We start from the raw sequence: 18,449 nt of genomic DNA, 5'->3' as shown, positions 1-18,449 counted from the left end.
AAAAAGAATATTATAAAAAAAGTAAAAAAAATAGGAAAAATAGTAAAAAGAGTAAAAATAGTAATAAAAAAAAGTTGCACCTGGTAAAAAATCTGTCGAAAAGTACAAAAATAATTGCGTGAGTTCGAGACCTGCAAATACACTACTGTCTTTTGTAAATTTAAATATTTTTTTTTGTATACAATTAATTCGACGCCAATGCAGGCACATATTATTCGAAAAGATGAAGATGTCCTGCGAGGAAGAATACATATATCAATAATTCAGATTCCTTTCTCCTCTTTCCAGATGGAATTGTGTGTGACGTCTTGTCTATATACATTTCACCAATCAATTTATAATAATAATTTGCTTTCTCCATTTCTGGAGGATCCGAGACATTTCATTATAATTTCACACAATTCCAAATTTTTGACACACTTTTTTGCATTTTATTATTATTATCATTATTATTACTCATTCAAATTCGAATATTTTAAATGTACTATTTCCTATATATATATACAAATAGGAATTCCTTTTTTATTTCTTTTTTTATTTCCTTTTTATTTGAATATTATTTAAATGTTCTATTTTTTTCTTCTTTTGTGAGACGCTTAAATTAACATATGTCGATATATTAAACGTGGGGTGAAGAAAAAAATTTTAAATAACCGTTACTATTATTATTTTTTTATATTATTAGTAAATAATAATAAATATTAATAGAATAACAAAGTGATAAAATCATTATTTTATCTCAAAAGAATATTGAAACTATAAATTCAATATTTCAAAAATTTTAATTTGAACCTTCAACAAAATTCAATTATTTATAAAAATTGACGCTATAATGCTTTTAATATTCAATTATAATTAAAAATTTTTAAGTGAAATTCATTTTTTTAATTAATTTTTAGCAGAAAATTTTTGGAGAATTCAATTATTTAAATAGAAAAATAAATAATTGAATATTTCTTAAAATTATACTTTTGCAAAGAATTTCATCAAAATTTTAAAAAATAATTGAATTCTTTCGGTGAATTTAAAAAAAAATTTTAAGAATGAATGCAATTTTCTATATCATTTTATTTAAAATTGTATAAAAAATAATTGGAATTGTGCGATAAGTTTTGTTATTTATGAAAATAATTGAATTCTTGCAACAAATTTTATTAAAAATTTTTTTAAAGAATTATTGAATTCCTGTGAAGAACTTTATTTGTGAAAATAATTGAATTCCGGAGAGAAATATTATTATTTATGAAAATAATTAATTTCTTGAGAAGAATTATATTTGAATTTTTACAAATAATTGAATTCCCATAAATTTTAAATTCTACTTAATAATTTAATTGTTTTCAATAAAATCAATTCTTAAAATTTTTATGAAATTTATTTTCAGAATTTCAATTATTTTCAATAACATTTCTCAACAGAATTCAATTATTCATAAAAATTTTAATAAATTTATTTACAGAATTTCAATTTTAAATTTTTAATTCAATTATTTTCAATAAAATTTCTTGTTAGAATTCAATTCTTAAAATTTTTGATAAATTTCTTTGCAGAATTTCAATTATTTTGAATGTTTATCAAGAATTCAATTATTTCCAATTAAATTTTTCAAAGGAATTAAATCATTCATAAAAATTTTATAATAAATTTCTTGTCAGAATTTTAATTATTTTTAATTTTTCGAAAATTCAATTATTTTCAATAAGATTTCGCAAAAAAAAAATCAATTCTTTAAAATTTTTGTTAATTTTATTTGAAAAATTTGAATTATTTTGAATATTTAACAAGAATTCAATTATTTTCAATAAAATTTCTCAATGCAATTCAATTATTCATAAAAACTTTGAGAAATTCGTGCCTAGAATTTTATTAAAATTGCATTGAAAATAATTCAATTCCATCGAGAAATTTAATTGAAGAATTGAAAATAATTGAATTCGTTTCAAGAATTTTACTAAAATTGCATTGAAAATAATTTCAATTCTTTCGAGAAATTTAATTGAATAATTAAAAATAATTGAATTAGTTCCAAGAATTTTATTAAAATTTCATTAAAAATAATTCAATTCTTTAAAGAAATATGATTGGAAAATTGAAATTAATTGAATTTGTTGACGAATTTCGTATTCTTAGGATGAATTTTATATTTTACGAAAATAATTATATTCTATGAACAATTTTATTGTAATTTTTCAAATTTATACAGTATTTTATCAACATTTTATAAAAATAATTGAATTCTTGAGAAAAATTTTATTATTTGTGAAAAAATTGATTTTTTGCGAAGAATTTTATTAAAATTTTTTTTAAATAATTGCATTGCCATAAAAAAATGTATTATTTGTAAAAATAATTGAATTCTGAAAAAAATAATATTTATGAAAATAATTAATTTCTTGTGAAGAATTTTTTTCGAAATTTTTTTAATTAATTGAATTCCATTCAGAAATTTTATTTAAAAATTGAAAATAATTGAAATCTAACGATGAATTTTCTTGTGAATTTTTGGGAAGAATTTTATAAAAATTTCTTAAATAATTGCATTGTTTCGAAGAATTTTATTTTTTACGAAGATAATTGAATTGTTTCGAAGATTTTTACAAAAATTTTTACAGCATTTTATCAAAATTTTTAAAAATAATTGAATTCTCGAAAAAAAATTTTATTATTTATGAAAATAATTGATTTTTTGCGAAGGATTTTTATTTATTTATTTGAATTTTTTTAAATAATTAAATTCCCATAAAAAAATGTATTATTTGTAAAAATAATTCAATTCCAGAGAAGAATTGTATTGAAAATAATTGAATTATTGTGTAGGCAAATTTAATTAAAATTGCAAATAATTATTTTCTTTTTATAAATTTGTCGTCAAATTTTATTTCTATTATTTTTTTTTATTTAATATTTTTTACTTTAATTTTTCTGTACTAAAAAACAATTTTGAGTAATTATATAGATAATTTGATAAATTTACGTTGCGTTAAATTCAATTTTATAAAATTTATAAAATTATTTAAATAAATTAATGTAAAAATTGAAAGAAATGAAATTTTCAAGATTTTAAGAGAATTTATCATATTTTTATTTTTCTCATCTATGTATGGTGACAAAATTTTTCGGCTACTTATCGGCAAGAGTGTTTGCATAAGTTCAGGCGTATAACTTAGATTTCTTAATAAAAACAATTAGACGGCAATTAAATATAGTTTTTTAATGTATCTTAATTAAAATAATTAATGACTAGACTGATACATTGTTTTTAAATATTAAAAAAAAAATTGTTCGTAAAAATATTTTTATACAGTTATATGAAAGAAAAAAATCAGTCTGAATGCGATGATGAGTCCCAAATTTTTACACTCATATCTATTAATATTTAATTAATTTAATATTCATTAATATTGATATTTAATTAATTTAATATTAATTAAATATTTATATTTAACAATTTAATATTAATTAAACACTGATATTTAACTAATTTAATATTAATTAAATATTAATATTCAATTAATTTAATATTAATTAAATATTGATATTCAATTAATTTAATATTAATTAAATATTTATATTTAAACCATAAATATATTTAAATATTAATATTTAATTAACAAATATAGTTAAATTGAAAAATAAAAGTTGCAGAAAAAGTAGAAAATTATTAAATTCTTAACTTACAATTATTTTTTCTCTTATTCACAGAATTGAATTAAAAATTCTCTAAAAAAATTCTTTCATGTAAAATTATCGAATTTTGACATTAGTTGTATAATTCGGTCATTTAATAAAGTTCTGACATTTTTTGCCCAAAGAAAATCTAAATGACTGAAATTTGCGTGGGGCACCTTCTCAAATGTCACGACGTTTGGTAGATGTTTTTTTAACTCTTCACTGTCCTATGAAACAAAAATAGTAACAATTATTACTTGAAAAAAAAAATTGACATAAAAAAATAATATTCAGATGCAATATATTTTTAATTACTTGCTTATTATTTAAAAAAAAAATAGCAACTTACTTCTCTCATCGAAATAACATCGCCTCCGCCATAAATTAAAGCGACGGGCGTTTGAACATTTTGTAAATTGTATAAAGGTGGTTTTTCTTGGCCATAAGTTAGAAAATTTTTTTCACCACCATAATCAAATTGTTGAAATTCCCCTGGAAGTCATTGATAATAAATTTTTGTTGAATTTATTTTATTATTAAACAGTATTTTTTCAAATAAAAAATATATTTTAAATTATTTTATTTTTTTAAAAAACAGTATTTTTTCAAATAAAAAATATATTTTAAATTCTTATATTTTTAAAAAACAGTATTTTTTCAAATACCTGAAAAATATATTTTGCATGATATTTTATTTTAAAAAAATACTGTAGTTTATAAAAAAAAAATTAAAATATGATTCTCGTTTAAAATGAAGCAGAATAGCAATTAATTATTTACTAACCAACTGTGAATAATTATAATGATGAATGAACAATTATATACATAAAATACCTGAAGCTATATTTTGGTAATAATGATATGCAATTTGGAGCGATGTGCCCGAAGGAAAATAGGAAAAAATATACGGCAGTGCTTTCTGTAAAAGAAAATTAGTTTTGTTATAAATAAATATTATTTTTTAAACACTGAGAAAAAAGTTTACTTGACGTATTTAATTTTTTTAATTATTATTAAATTATATTATTATCTTTTCGTTTCGACTACTATTTTAAAATATTAATTAATTATATTATTGAATTAGAAGAATAATTATACTTAATGAATTCAATATTTTTGGAAGCCATAAAATTATTTAATAAGAAAATAATAAATTTTAATTAATTAGATACCTTATTCAGTTGGTCCAAATCATATCCACTGACTAAAATAATAATACCAATGCAAATTGGTTGCAATATGGAAAATTCACTACAAAGTGTCATTCCCGTTCTAATTCCTGTCTTGGTCAATGGTAGAAATTCGTACACTTCATTTTTTTGGAATATTTTCTGTAATAAATAATCCAAAAAATTATTGTTTACTAGCTATTTTCAAATTATTTCTGAAAAAAATTTTCTCCCTTTATTAAAATTGCAAGAAAATAAAAAAGAATTTGTTACTATTAGAATTTCAATTATATTGAACTTTTTGCATGAATTCAATTATTCTCGTAAATTTTAATAAATTAATTTGTAGAATTTCAATGATTTTGAATTTAATTTAATGATTTTCAATAAAATCAATTCTTAAAATTTTTGATAAATTTATTTTTCGAATTTCAATTATTTTTTTTTTTTTTAAATTTCTTGTTAGAATTCAATTCTTAACATTTTTGATAAATTCCTTTGAAGAATTTCAATTATTTTAAATATTTATCAAGAATTCAATTATTTTTTTTTAATAAAATTTCTCGTTAGAATTCAATTCTTAACATTTTTGATAAATTTATTTTCCGAATTTCAATTATTTTTTTTTAAATAAAATTTCTTGTTAAAATTCAATTCTTAAAATTTTTGTTAATTTTATTTGCAAAATTTCAATTATTTTAAATATTTATCAAGAATTCAATTATTTTTTTTAATAAAATTTCTCGTTAGAATTCAATTCTTAAAATTTTTGATAAATTTATTTTCCGAATATCAATTATTTTTTTTTAATAAAATTTCTTGTTAGAATTCAATTCTTAAAATTTTTGTTAATTTTATTTGCAAAATTTCAATTATTTTAAATATTTATCAAGAATTCAATTATTTTTTTTCATAAAATTTCTCGTTAGAATTCAATTCTTAAAATTTTTGATAAATTCTTTTGAAGAATTTCAATTATTTCGAATTTTTCGCTAGAATTCAATTATTTTCAATAAAATTTGAAAAAGAATTCAATTCTTAAAATTTTTTTTAATTTTATTCGCAAAATTTCAATTATTTTCAATATTTATCAAGAATTCAATTATTTTCAATAAAATTTCTTAAAAAATTCAATTATTCATAAAAATTTTGATAATTATTTCATTTCAGAATTTCAATAATTTTTATTTTTTCGGAAGAATTAAATTATTTTCAATAAACTTTCGCAAATAAATTTAATTATTAAAATTTTTGTTAATTTCATTTGCAAAATTTCAATTATTTTCAATATTTATCAAGAATTCAATTATTTTCAATAAAATTTCTTAAAAAATTCAATTATTCATAAAAATTTTGATAATTATTTCATTTCAAAATTTCAATAATTTTTATTTTTTCGGTAGAATTAAATTATTTTCAATAAACTTTCGCAAAAAAATTTAATTATTAAAATTTTTGTTTATTTCATTTGCAAAATTTCAATTATTTTCAATATTTATCAAGAATTCAATTATTTTCAATAAAATTTCTTAAAAAATTCAATTATTCATAAAAATTTTGATAATTATTTCATTTCAAAATTTCAATAATTTTTATTTTTTCGGAAGAATTAAATTATTTTCAATAAACTTTCGCAAAAAAATTTAATTATTAAAATTTTTGTTAATTTTATTTGCAAGATTTCAATTATTTTTAATATTTATCAAGAATTCAATTATTTTCAATAAAATTTCTCAAAAAATTCAATTATTCATAAAAATGTTAATAAATTTCATTTCAGAATTCCAATTATTTTTATTTTTTTTGAAGAATTAAATTATTTTCAATAAAATTTCGCAAAAAAATTTAATTATTAAAATTTTTGTTAATTTTATTTGCAAAATTTCAATTATTTTGAATATTTATCAAGAATTCAATTAATTCAATAAATTTTCTCGCAAGAATTATATTCTTGAATTTTTTGATAAATTTCTTTGAAGAATTTCAATTATTTACACTAGAATTTTAATAAAATATCTAAATTCAATTATTCTTAAAAATTGTAATGAATTTCTTTGCAAAAGTTCAATTATTTTTAATTTTGAATGCATTTAATTAGAAATTTTAAAGAATTTACTTGCACTTTTTAATATATTTTTAATTAATTATAACAAATAATTGATTTAGAGAAGGTTTTTAGTTAAAAACTTTAAGGGGATTTGAACCTTGATGACGTCACAGTTTGTGCAAAGCATTAGTTTTAAATCTGTGACGTCATCATGGTTCAAATGCCCTTAAAGGAAAAATTGAATTTTGGGGAAGTTTCAAATAATTGAATTACGAAAATTTTCAAATTCAATTCTTTGAAAATCTAAATTTTTTATACTTTTACATATCATTCCTGTCAAACTAATTTTTTTGAAAAATTTTAATTAAAATTTTTTTGAAATTATTTCTATTTTTTATTTTCTAATAAACAAAAATTTAATTCAACAATTTCCTGTTAATCGGAATTCCGTAAAGTTGAATTCTAAACAAATGGATTTAAAAATTCTCATGAAACTTTGTCAAAAATTATTAAAAATTTCAGTATTTTTTTCAGTGTATAATTCAATATTTATATAATAAATAATATAATATTTTTGTATATTAATTTATATACCTGCATAAGAGGAGCATTATTAATGACAAATTGAAATAATGGCGGTTGCTTGTGCCTCCAAGTGGCGACCGGACTCAAACAAATATTGAATTTTATTTTCTCATTGTACTCTGGCATTATTGATAAAAGAACAAAACTAAGTGTTGTTCCCATTGAATGGCCAATGTAAGTCAAGTTGCTCTCTCCAGTTTCTTCTAAAATGTAATCAATTGTTGCCGATACATCATATATCGCAATTTCATGGTAGCTGAAAGAAGAAAATTTCCACTATCAATTTTTTTTCCATTTCTTTCAAATTTTTCTCTTTCATTTTTATAACTAAATCAGATTTTTTTTTTTAATCGAACAAATCAAATTTTTACTTGAAGCAAATAATAATATTTCAAGCAAGTAAAATTTGAACCAAATAATATTTCTCAACCAAAAAAAAAAATTGGAAATAAATAAACTTAGAACCAAATAAAAATTAATTCAAATAAAGTTTGAACCAAATTTAATTGATAAATAAAAATTTTGAATTTTTGAACCAAATAATATTTCAAGCAAAATAAAATTTAAACCCAATAAAATTTGACCCAAATAATATTTCAAGCGAAAAAAAAATTTGAACCAAATAAAGTTTAAACCAAAAACTTGAACCAAATTTATTTGAAACAATTAATTCTTCAAGCAAAATAAAATTTGAATCAAATAATATTTCAAGTAAAAGGAAATTTAAACCAAATAATATTTGAAGCGAAAAAAAATTTGAACCAAATAAAGATTGATTCAAATAAAGTTTGAACCAAATTTTTTTGTTAAATAAAAATTTAGAATTTTTGAACCAAATAATATTTAAAACAAAATAAAATTTAAACCAAATAATATTTCAATCAAAAAAAAAAATTTGAACCAAATAAAGTTTTGATCAAATAAAGTTCGAATCAAATAAAGTTTGAACAAAAATTTTTTTTTTCGTGCATCGTATGAAATCCAAGAATCATTTTAATTACTTCTTGGTAATATGAAAATTAATATAATTAGTGCAATAGTAATCAGTTAATTAGCATTTAAGATTTGAATTTTGAAAATTTTGACGTTTGATGGCTTATGTAATTCATATGCGATTGAAAAGCATCATTATTTCCTCGAATTCTTTGACGTCAATAAATAAACTCGTTATATTCTTCTTTATAGTAATTGGATTTTTATCCAATATTTTGATTTAAAGTCTTTTTTCATGCATTATTTTAATGCATGAAAAAAGACTTTAAATCAAAATATTTCTTTTGCAGATAAAAAAAAAACTTGTTTTTTAGTATTTTCACAATACCTGAACTTCCAAAATTGAGGATCACGGTCAGGAGATCGTTTCTTATGCGATCTTGAATAAGTATTTCCTCGTGAATTTCCGAGCCATACATCGTAACCAATATTGGCCAATAAAAATGCTGCAAAAAATAAATAGAAAATTATTTTTTTCAAATCTTGATCAAATTTAAACAAAGTAAAAACAATTCTTCTTTCTTTTTTTATCATATTTTTACTTTTTTATTCTTATTTATTTATTTATTTATTTAATTAATTATTAACGGAACAGGATAAAAAAATTAATTTTTTTATTTTATTTCATTTTATTTCTAATAAATAAATATTATTAATATAATAACTGTTTAGAAATGTAATAATAAATAAATAAATAAATAAATATAATAAATAAAATAATAAATAAAATAAATAAAATAAATAAAATAAATAAAATAAATAAAATAAATAAAATAATAAAAATAATAAATAAATAAAATATAATAAGAATAAATAATATATTTCTTCTTATTATTTATTAAACTTGCAATTGAATAATTAAAAAAAGAGAACGTACCAAAAAATATTTTTTTATTTATTTTTTTTTATTTTACTTCCAATATTTATTAAATGTGCAATAATTGGATAATTAAAAACAGGAAATTGTACCAAAAAATGAAAAAAAGTAATTAACAAGAATATTACAGCTAAGTACCACCTATTATAGAGTTTAACAACAAAATTATTCAAATTCTTACAACTGTTAGAAAAAGATCATTAATTTTTCTATTAATACAAAAAAAGTCATTTAACTGAACACTTTAATTGATCTTTAAACTTGAATTGATTATTTTTTTATCTCAATTCTTGAATAAATAATTTTTTTCAACGCGCTTTGACAAATAATCAACTCTTCTGCATTAATAATAGAATTTTTCATGTCTACGATTTTTTGTTTTCAGAGAAATTTAAAAATCATTTTTCCTGTTTCTCGTTTATTTTTTGTTCTATTTTTTATTATTATTTTTATTGTATTTTATAATATAATTTATGATTTATAATTTATAATTAACTATATTATTATTTTATTTAATTTTATTAATTTATTATTTATTTTTTCTTACTTTAATTATTTTTATTCATTTTTTCTTACTTTAATTATTTTTGTTTAATTAATTTTATTAAAAAATTAATTTCTAAGAGGCCTTGTACGATTTGTTTATTTTTATTAATTTTTATTCATTTATTCCTATTTTATTTATTTTCGTTAATTTTCTTCGTTTATTGTTTATTAATTTTTTCTCATTTTATTTATTTACCAAAAATAGGTATTGTAAATTTTGATTAAAAATCAAAAACACAAATAGAAATTCAAAAATAAATATAAACAAATAAATTTGAGTTATTAATAAAAAAAATTAATAAGTAATGCAATAAACCGGAAATAAAGGATGACATTAAAAATTAAAAGAAGTAAAGAATAAAAATTACGTCTTTTTGATTAAAATTAATACGAAAGATTCGAAAAATTTTTCCTTAAATTAATGCAATATTGATAGTGGCAATTTTATAGGACTAATAATTTATAGAATGTAGTGTTTTGTGTCGATGTAAATTTTATGATTATTTTTTTTATTTTTTTACAATAATTTATCTGGTTTATCTTGACCTAGATTTGACGAAAGTTGAGATTATCAAGTTCATTGCAGGGCAACTAACGTAACACGTTTACCTTGTTAATGCCCTTCAATTATTTGCAGTTACAATTATTCTTATTTAATTTATCCATAAGCGATAATTATTAGTTTCGTATTTTCTACAGTGAGAAAAAAAATTTATTTGATTCAAATAATTGATTAAACTTGTTTATTATAAAAAAAAGAAAATTTGACTTGATTTCAAAAATCGATATTCTCAACTTTAATTGATTTTTAAGTATCGAATTATGATAATAATTTTTTTTGTAAACAAAATTTTTTTTTGTAAATTTTAATAGATTTTTGAAAATAATTCAATTTTATCAGGAAATTTTAATGAAATTATATTGAAAATAATTGAATAATTTCTCTTTGAAGAATTTCATTATTTTATGGAAATAATTGACTTTTTGACAAGACTTTTATGAAAATTTTTTTAAGAATATTTAATTTTTTCAAAAAAAATAATTAAAATTCTTTCGAAGACTTTAGTTAAAATTGTATTGAAAATAATTGAAATCGGGTGAATCTTAAAAAGAATTGTATCAAAATTTTTGAAAATAATTAAATTCTTTCGAAGAAATTCATTTAAATTGTGTTGAAAATAATTGAATATTCTTGTGTAGAATTATATTATTAATGAAAATAATTGATTTCTTGCGTCGAATTTTATTAAAATTTTTGTAAATAATTAAATCATTTCAAAGAATTCTAATAAATTTTAATTTAATCCTACGATGAATTTTATTATTTATAAAAATAATTGAATTCTTGCAACGAATTTTACTAAAATTTTTAAAAATAATTGAATTTTTCAGAAAGAATTTAATTTTTAAAAATAATTGAATATTTGATGAATTCATTTAAAATTGTATTCAAAATAATTGAAATCCTGTGATGAGTTTTACTAGTTATGAAAGTAATTGAATTCTTGTAACGAATTTTAGTGTAATTTTTAAAAATAATTGAATTCCTGAGACGAATTTTTTTATTTATAAAAATAATTGAAATCTTGTGAAGATTTCTATTTAAAATTTTTTAAAGACTTGAACTTCTGTCTAAAATCTCATTATTTATAAAAATAATTGAATTTTTGCAACGAATTTTATAGAAAGTTTTAAAAATAATTTAATTTTTAAGAAGAATTTTATTATTTTTGAAAATAATTGAATTCTTGCGAAAAATTTTATTAAACTTTTTTAAATAATTGAATTTCCCTGAAAAATTTTATTATTTAAGTGAATTTAATTGGATTCTTGCGAGGAAGTTTATAAAAAAATCAAATAATTGATTTTTCGATAAAATTTCACGAAAATTGTATTTTAAATAATTGAATTTCTGTGGTAATTTTATTTCTTTTAAAAATAATTGAATTTTTGTGAAGAATTTTATTAACAATTTTTTCTTAAATAATTGAATTTAGAAAATTCAATTATTTAAATTTAAAAATAAATAATTTTTTGAATAATTGATTATTTATTAATATTGATTTCTTAGAAAGAATATAATGGAAATCTTTAAAAATAATTGAATTTTTCAAAAAATTCTAATAGAAGTTTTAAGAATAATTGCATCTTTTGATGAAATAATTTAAAATTGCATTAAAAATAATTGAAATCCTGCTATGAGTTTTATTATTTATAAAAGTAATGGAATTCTTGCAACAAATTTTAGTGAATTTTTTTAAAAATAATTGAATTCTTGAGGTGTATTTTATTATTTATAAAAATAATTGAAATCTTGTGAAGAATTTTATTTCAAATTTTTTTAAATAATTGAATTTCCGCCTTAAATTTTATTATTTGTGAAAATAATTGAATTCTTGCAACGAATTTTATTGAAACTATTAAAAATAATTGAATTTTCGAAAAGAATTTTTTTATTTATGTAAATAATTGAATTCTCGAGAAAAAATTTATTAAACATTTGTTAAATAATTGAAATTCCGTGAAAAATTTTATTATTTGTCTGTGAATTTAATTGAATTCTTGCGAGGAAGTTTTATAAAAAAATTTAAATAATTGATTTTTCGAAAGAATTTCACGAAAATTGTATTTTAACTTTTTAACATTTTAAATAATTGAATTCCTGTTAAATTTTTATTCGCTTTGAATATAATTGAATTTTTTTGATGGATTTTAGCAACAATCTTTTTTAAATAATTGAATTTAGATTGTTTGACGAAAATTCAATTATTTAAATGTAAAAATAAACAATTTATTAAATAATTGATTATTTCTTAAAATTGAATTCTTAAAAAGAATTTAATGAAATTTCTTTAAAAACAATTGAATTCTAGTTTTAATAAAATTTTTAAGAACAATTGAATTGAATAATTAAATTGAAAAGAAATTAAAATAATTGAATAATTGAAATTTTTGAAAATAATTGAATCGTTTCAAAGAATTTTATTAATATTTTTGAGAATAATTTTTTTTTAACTATTTTTTAATAATATTATCAACAAAAAAATGTTTTTTTTAAATAACAAGGAAAAAATATTTCCTACCGAGATCTCTTTGGGGTCCCATTAAGACAAAAGTGTCAGAAGAAGCGAGGATACCGTGTTGCAAAAAAACAACTGGTTTTCCTTTCGATTTTGGCTTTGAAGCACTGCCTGGGATTCGATGAATTTTTAAAATATACCCGTCCTTAGTTGTGACAATGTGTTCTTCTGCCGGAAACCCGTGCCGTTCGACTAATCCAATCTGCATAAAAAGCATTTATCAATATTATAAACACACGAAAAAAACTAACAAAAAATACAAAAAAAATTTTTTTTTTTTAAATTTAAATATTAACATTAACAAGTTGACATATAAAAATGTACAGTAATAAATATTTCCAAAATTTATTCACTGTCGCAGTGAATTTAAGTAAATATTTAGTAAAGCAATTTAATTACTTTATTTAATTTATTGAATTTATTTAATTTAATGTATTTAATTTAATGTATTTAATTTAATTAATTTAATTTAATATTTAATTTAGCAAAGTAATCAATTATTTTAATCAAATAAATTTTAATTCAGTGTATAATTAAATTATTAAATTTTCAAATATATTTTCTCGTTTGCACCGTTTACCTAATTATTATTCATTTTTTCTATTATATATAATTAAGTATTTAAAATCTCTCAATCTGCCACATTAAATTTTAATTATTTGTCCCTATTATACCTATAACTAAAAAAAAAATATCTAAACGCAGTAAAAAAATTATATAGTCGCGTAGAATTTCAAAAAAAAAAAAAAAAAAATTGAAACCATATAAATTAAGATAATAAATCTGCTAAATTTATTCACCTTGATGCGGGCAAATTTTGATCTTCATCCTCGATCGATTTTCAAGGTCCGATAATGACCATATTAAGAGAATTTTTACGTCATTCAATCAAATTCAATGATCGAAAAGAAAAAAAAAAGTTGTTCATTCCTTTTCATTTTCAAGTTCAATCGGAGAGAAATAATCGAGTGTAATATATTAACTATAAAACCGATTATTTCTTTTTTGCAACCAAAAATAATCTTATTTTTATTTTTTTATTTCTATTTTATAGTCTATTTTTCTATATTCTATTTTTAAAATTTCAAAACTTAGAAATTGAATCAAATATTGCTAGGAAGTAGCAGAAATTTATTTCCTAGGAAAGAAATAAAAAAACATTTTAAAATAGGAACGAAATATAATTAGTTAATTCATTAATTAATTATAATTTATAACTAATTTTCTTTTTTTATTTTTGCTTGTCTCAATTTGCAAATAAAATACGTAGGAAAAAAAATTTATTTTCTGATTCAAATAACAGGTAACTTAGATATTAATTATAATTATTAATTATTAATTGTCAATTATTAATTATTGTTATTGTTTGATTAATATTATTATTATTGTTTGATTGCTATAATTAAAAAAACTATTCTCAATGAACTAACTTACAATGAAAATATTATTCTTTTATAACTATATTTGTGTCACTTTAATTTTTTTTCAATAAAATGACTTAACGCTTCGTTTGATAATAATTTAATTAACAATGATGAGGCTCGGTAAAGATTAAAAAAAAAAGATGATTGATGAAGTTCACTTTTCCATATTTATGTAATGACAAGTAAATTTATTATTAATGTTGAGATTTAAACTTTCTTCCTCATTTTTTAATTTACCTTTAATTTACATACTATAAATATTAATTTTTTTTTGAATTTTCTCACTAGCATGTAAAAACAAATTTTTTTGTAATAATGTGCGATAAATTAATAATTACAATATTTAACATCAAAAAGGTACGTTAATGGTAAAATTATTATTGACTCGATAATGATAATTTTGCATTATACTTTTCGTCTTACGTAAAATTATTTTTGTTACTGTAATAAGGAAGATAATAAATTGTATTATTTCGCTTTATAACGTTAACAGACATAATGAGAATAATTTCTGTCCATATCAAAGGTTATTCACTCGCAAGTAGTTTAAGTCAATATTTGGCGGACCTTACTTCAGAAAGAAAAATAAATATTTTTCATTAAAAAAAAATTTTTTTTTTTTATTTTGTTTTAGTTAATTAATTAACAGAAGAATGATAATGAAAATATTTTCATTTTACTGTTAACTAATTAATTAATATCAGAAATTTAAAAGTTTTATTTTATTTTATTTAACACTGAAAAAAAATTTATTTGATTCAAATAAACAATTATTTTTCTATTGTCAAATAAATATTTACTTGAATAATTTTTGTATATTAATTTTTTTTCAATAAATTAAATTGTACCTAATTGCTAAATAAACAAAAAAAAAATAAAATCATTGGTTCAAATATGATTTTTTTGAATTAAAAAATAAAAATTATTAATTTAGTTAATTATAATTAAAAAACTTAGCAAAAAAAAATTTGTTAAACAAAATCTAGAGTATAATCAAAATTTAGAGAGAAAAATTTATTATTATTTTACTCACAAAATCCAGAATCGCGAATCGATTCAAAGATCTGGCTGTCTCGATATTTCGCACTCGGGGAATATTTCCACCTTTTCCAAAAAATACGTCGAATATGAATGAAAATCCAAGGCAATTTGTTGGCAAATAAGTGCTGTATAGAAGAATAGAAAAAAGTAACATTTTTTTTTTCTTTTTTTCAAAATTTCACACTCTCGTCTTATCCAAGTGAATTTTTCTAAACTCGCCTGTAAAAAAAAATTTTTTTTTCACGTTATACCGAACATATTATATAATAATAATAATAATAATAATAATAATAATAATTTCCACTACGAAAACATTTTAAAAACATTTTTTTTTAATTTTAAATTTAAAAATAATTTTTTCTTTTAAAGTTACAAAGGTTTTATTTTATACTGAGAATAAATAAACTAATTTTCTTTTTTCAACCGAATTTCAAAAGAAAAATGCGCAATACATCAAAAGAAAATTATACGTTACATTTCAATTTCCTACTAACACTATTTTTGCACTTATCACACTTTTATATATATTGAAAATTATCGCGATGCAAATTATTTCAGAACAAAACTTTAAATTCTGCGACATTATCACAATATGAAAAAAATTTATTTGATTCAAATAAATTTCGATTTCTTTTTTATTATCAAATAAATATTTACTTGAGTGAAAAAAAAATTTTTTAAATTACATTTTAAATTATTTAATTTATAAATTAACATTTAATTGATTATTTAAATAATTTTTATTTCAATCAAATAAATTGTATTTCAACCAAAAACTTCCCTAGAAGCAAATTATCAAATAAATATTTACTTGAATCAAATAAATTTTATTTAAATCAATTAAATTTTGGGGAAAGGAAATTTTTTTTTATAAATTTCTTTCTGATGTGAATATTCGCGCAGAATATTTTTCCTTTCAAAATTGTTACAGTATTTTTTCTCTCAAATAAAATAAAACAAAAAAAAATTAATTAAATTTTTTTAAAAAATTGATTGATTTATACATCAGAGATGGAAGATGTATAAAAATTGTAAGGTCATCTTCTGTCTATTTTTTTCATCAGGATACATTCCAGAAAAGAAACAAGATTTTTTTTTTATTTCTCAAGGTTACGATTATGCGCTAATATATACATGTATATACGAGTTTATAACATTCTGCAAACTTTAAGTACCTACAAAAAAAAAAATGTTTCATTTAGTGTGAGAGGATTTTTTTATTGATTTTTTCAATATAAAATTTCATGTGTTTTACCTGAGGGAGAAAAAAAATAAACTTCCTTGTTGACAAAAATAGCTATCGTAAATTTAATCTTTTCAGCACTCAAAAAAAAAATTTTTTATTTCAATCAAACGAATTTTATTTAAATCAAATAAACTTGAACCAATAAATTATTTGATACCACAGAAGAAATTTTTTTTTTTGCTTCAAATAAACGATTACTTGTCTATTGAAAAATAAATTTTTACTTGAATCAAAGAATTTTTATTTAAATCGAATAAATATTTACTTGAACCAAATATATTTGAACAAATAATTATTTGAATCAATAATTATTTAAACTAATAATTATTTGAATCAATAATTATTTGAACTAATAATTATTTGAGTCAATAATTAATTTAACCAATAATTTCAATATTTAAAGCAAATTTTATTGATTTAAATAAAAATTATTTGATTCAAGTAAATATTTATTCGATTTAAATAAAAATTCTTTGATTTAAGTACCTAAAAATTTATTGAATGAAATAAATTTTATTTAAATCAAATAAAAATTTTTTTTAAACCAAATAAATTTGAACTAATAATTGCAATATTTAAAACAGATTTGACTGATTTAAATAAAAATTATTTGATTCAAGTAAATATTTATTTGCCACATTGAAAAAAAAAATTTCGTTGAATGAAATAAACGATTGTTTGTCTTAATCAAATAAATATTTACTTAAATAATTTTTTTTTGAAATAATTTTTTTGAAATCCATTTAAATCGTATGTATTTGCTTCAAATACTGAAATAATTTGTTCAAATTTATTTGATTTAACTAAAAGTTATTATTGATTCAAGTAAATATTTATTTGACAATCGACAAGTAATCGATTATTTGAATTAAATACATTTTTTTCTTTAGCAATTTTAACTTTAATTTAATAAATTAATATAATAAATAATTTAATTTACATCAAGTGACATAGTTTAGTGGAGTTATTGCCTGACTCGTAACCATTAGGGCCCGGGTTCAATTCTTCTCGACTGCGAATTTTTTCAGTGTCGGAATTTTTCCAAGTTCTCAATAAATTGAATTTTAATAATTTAATTGATAAATAATTATTAATAATAATGAATAAATAATAATTAAATAATTAATAATAATAATAATAATAATAATAATAATAATAATAATAATAATGAATTAATAATTCAATAATCAATAATAATGATGAATTAATAATTCAATAATTAATAATAATGATGAATTAATAATTCAATAATTAATAAATAAAATTAATTATTGAACCTACGAAATTAATTTTTAATTACAAGCAGTAAACTCATTGAAATACGAATAAAAATTTTTTTTTATTTTATAAATATTTTTAAATTGAAATTTGAGTTATTTTGTTTGAAAACAAGAGCAAAATGAAAGCATGTATATAAACGTATAATTAAAATAATTGAATTGGCATTGTTGAGAAATCCGATTGATTATATTGGGAAATAATAAAGCGCGTGGAAAATAATGAAATTTTTCCAATATTTTATTAATCAAACGCAAGTTAATATTTTATAAAAATTATTGCAAAGCAGTATTTTACATTATGGTTTTTAATAAAAGGAAATTTAATTTAAATTCGCTACATAAATGTGAATTCAATTTACGCGCGAAAATTAAATGCCAATATCACAAACCGAACGAAAATTAATAAATTTTTTAAAAAGTACTTCTTACCTGAATTATTTTCGGAAATTCTGCTTCTTTTATTTTTTCACTTTATTTATTCACTTTATTTTT

The 18,449-nt window shown here is 18.5% G+C and overlaps 1 protein-coding gene across 1 annotated transcript; it reads right to left on the bottom strand.

Annotated features, from left to right (window-relative positions):
* Positions 1 to 3,644: 3,644 nt before the first annotated feature.
* LOC122510887 (lipase 3-like) lies at positions 3,645 to 18,449 on the bottom strand. The gene is made up of 9 exons (XM_043625828.1): positions 18,387 to 18,449; positions 15,424 to 15,650; positions 12,970 to 13,168; positions 8,792 to 8,909; positions 7,480 to 7,726; positions 4,842 to 5,000; positions 4,504 to 4,588; positions 4,019 to 4,161; positions 3,645 to 3,896 (listed from the first exon to the last, which is right to left on the bottom strand). The coding sequence occupies exons 2-9, from the start codon at positions 15,583 to 15,585 to the stop codon at positions 3,735 to 3,737; spliced, it is 1,275 nt and encodes a 424-aa protein (XP_043481763.1). The 5' UTR covers positions 15,586 to 15,650; positions 18,387 to 18,449; the 3' UTR covers positions 3,645 to 3,734.

This window comes from Leptopilina heterotoma, unplaced genomic scaffold (genome assembly GCF_015476425.1).
Source record: "Leptopilina heterotoma isolate Lh14 unplaced genomic scaffold, ASM1547642v1 Lhet_77, whole genome shotgun sequence".
NCBI classification, from domain to species: domain Eukaryota; kingdom Metazoa; phylum Arthropoda; class Insecta; order Hymenoptera; family Figitidae; genus Leptopilina; species Leptopilina heterotoma.
This window is presented reverse-complemented; position numbering and strand designations above follow the sequence as displayed.